The 1,053-nt window shown below is 49.8% G+C and overlaps 1 protein-coding gene across 1 annotated transcript in view; it reads left to right on the top strand.

Annotated features, from left to right (window-relative positions):
- The window catches only part of LOC109539327 (serine/threonine-protein kinase PITSLRE), a gene marked incomplete in the record, with an annotated part of 43,946 nt that overhangs the window by 4,016 nt on the left and 38,877 nt on the right, over positions 1–1,053 (top strand). Inside the window, 2 exon segments of the mRNA XM_048663037.1 lie at positions 1–253; positions 317–533. Coding sequence (XP_048518994.1) covers positions 1–253; positions 317–533 — 470 coding nt within the window.

Genomic DNA, 1,053 nt, shown 5'->3' with positions numbered 1-1,053 from the left:
AAAGACGAAAAGGAGGAGGTCAAGCCGCAGCTGGACGAGGATCTGCCCCCGTACTATCCGGCGGTGCAGGGTTGCCGCTCAGTGGAAGAATTCCAGTGTCTGAATCGGATCGAGGAGGGCACGTACGGCGTGGTTTATCGGGCGCGCGACAAGCGCACCAATGAAATCGTCGCCCTCAAGCGGCTCAAGATGGAAAAGGAAAAGGAGGGCTTCCCCATTACGTCACTGCGCGAAATCAACACACTGCTGAAAGGTTAGTCGGTCGGTTTTTTTTTTGGCAAAATTCCTGGACTTTTCGCGCCTTTTCCGTCAACAGGGCAACACAGCAATATAGTGACGGTGCGCGAAATTGTGGTGGGCAGCAACATGGATCGCATTTTCATCGTGATGGACTACGTGGAGCACGATCTGAAGTCGCTGATGGAAACGATGCGCCACAAGAAGCAGAGTTTCATGCCCGGCGAAATCAAGTGTCTGCTCAAGCAGCTGCTGCAGGCTGTCGCCCATTTGCACGACAACTGGATCCTGCACAGGTGAGTCTGGTTTTCGGAAATTGTGCACAATCTGGCAACGTTGCCAGCTAAATCTTGGGATTCTTGGGTGTTTCTCATCGGCGTTTGATGGCCAAGGAAATTCTCTATCGAAATGGTCCTTCGGACTAGTTGAGGATTTCCAGCCGTTTTCCTGCTATGAATTTTTGAAGGTTTAAAGAGTCGCTTAAGGGGCGAAGCCCTAGGTGGATGCTGGTGCGCTTTCATAGGGCGCTTCGGGGCATTAATTTCAATTTTTTCACCAAATTGCAGCCGAGTATCTTTGCAATTGCCAGCGCTGGGCCGGTTTTTACGTACATTTGCAACATCTGGCAACACTGTAAACAAAGTGATTTTCCGCTGTAACTCGTTTGAGGTTGGGATTTTCGGTGGTTTATCATCGGGAATCGATAGCTATGGAAATTCTCTATCGAAATGGTCCTTCGGACTAGTTGAGGATTTCCAGCCGTTTTCCTGCTATGAATTTTTGAAGGTTTAAAGAGTCGCTTAAGGGGCGAAGCCC

Source organism: Dendroctonus ponderosae, unplaced genomic scaffold (genome assembly GCF_020466585.1).
Source record: "Dendroctonus ponderosae isolate FM_Combo_2020 unplaced genomic scaffold, Dpon_F_20191213v2 Dpon_F_20191213_12, whole genome shotgun sequence".
Lineage (NCBI taxonomy): Eukaryota > Metazoa > Arthropoda > Insecta > Coleoptera > Curculionidae > Dendroctonus > Dendroctonus ponderosae.
Note: the sequence above shows the minus strand (reverse complement) of the source record. Positions and strands in the feature narration are given on the sequence as shown.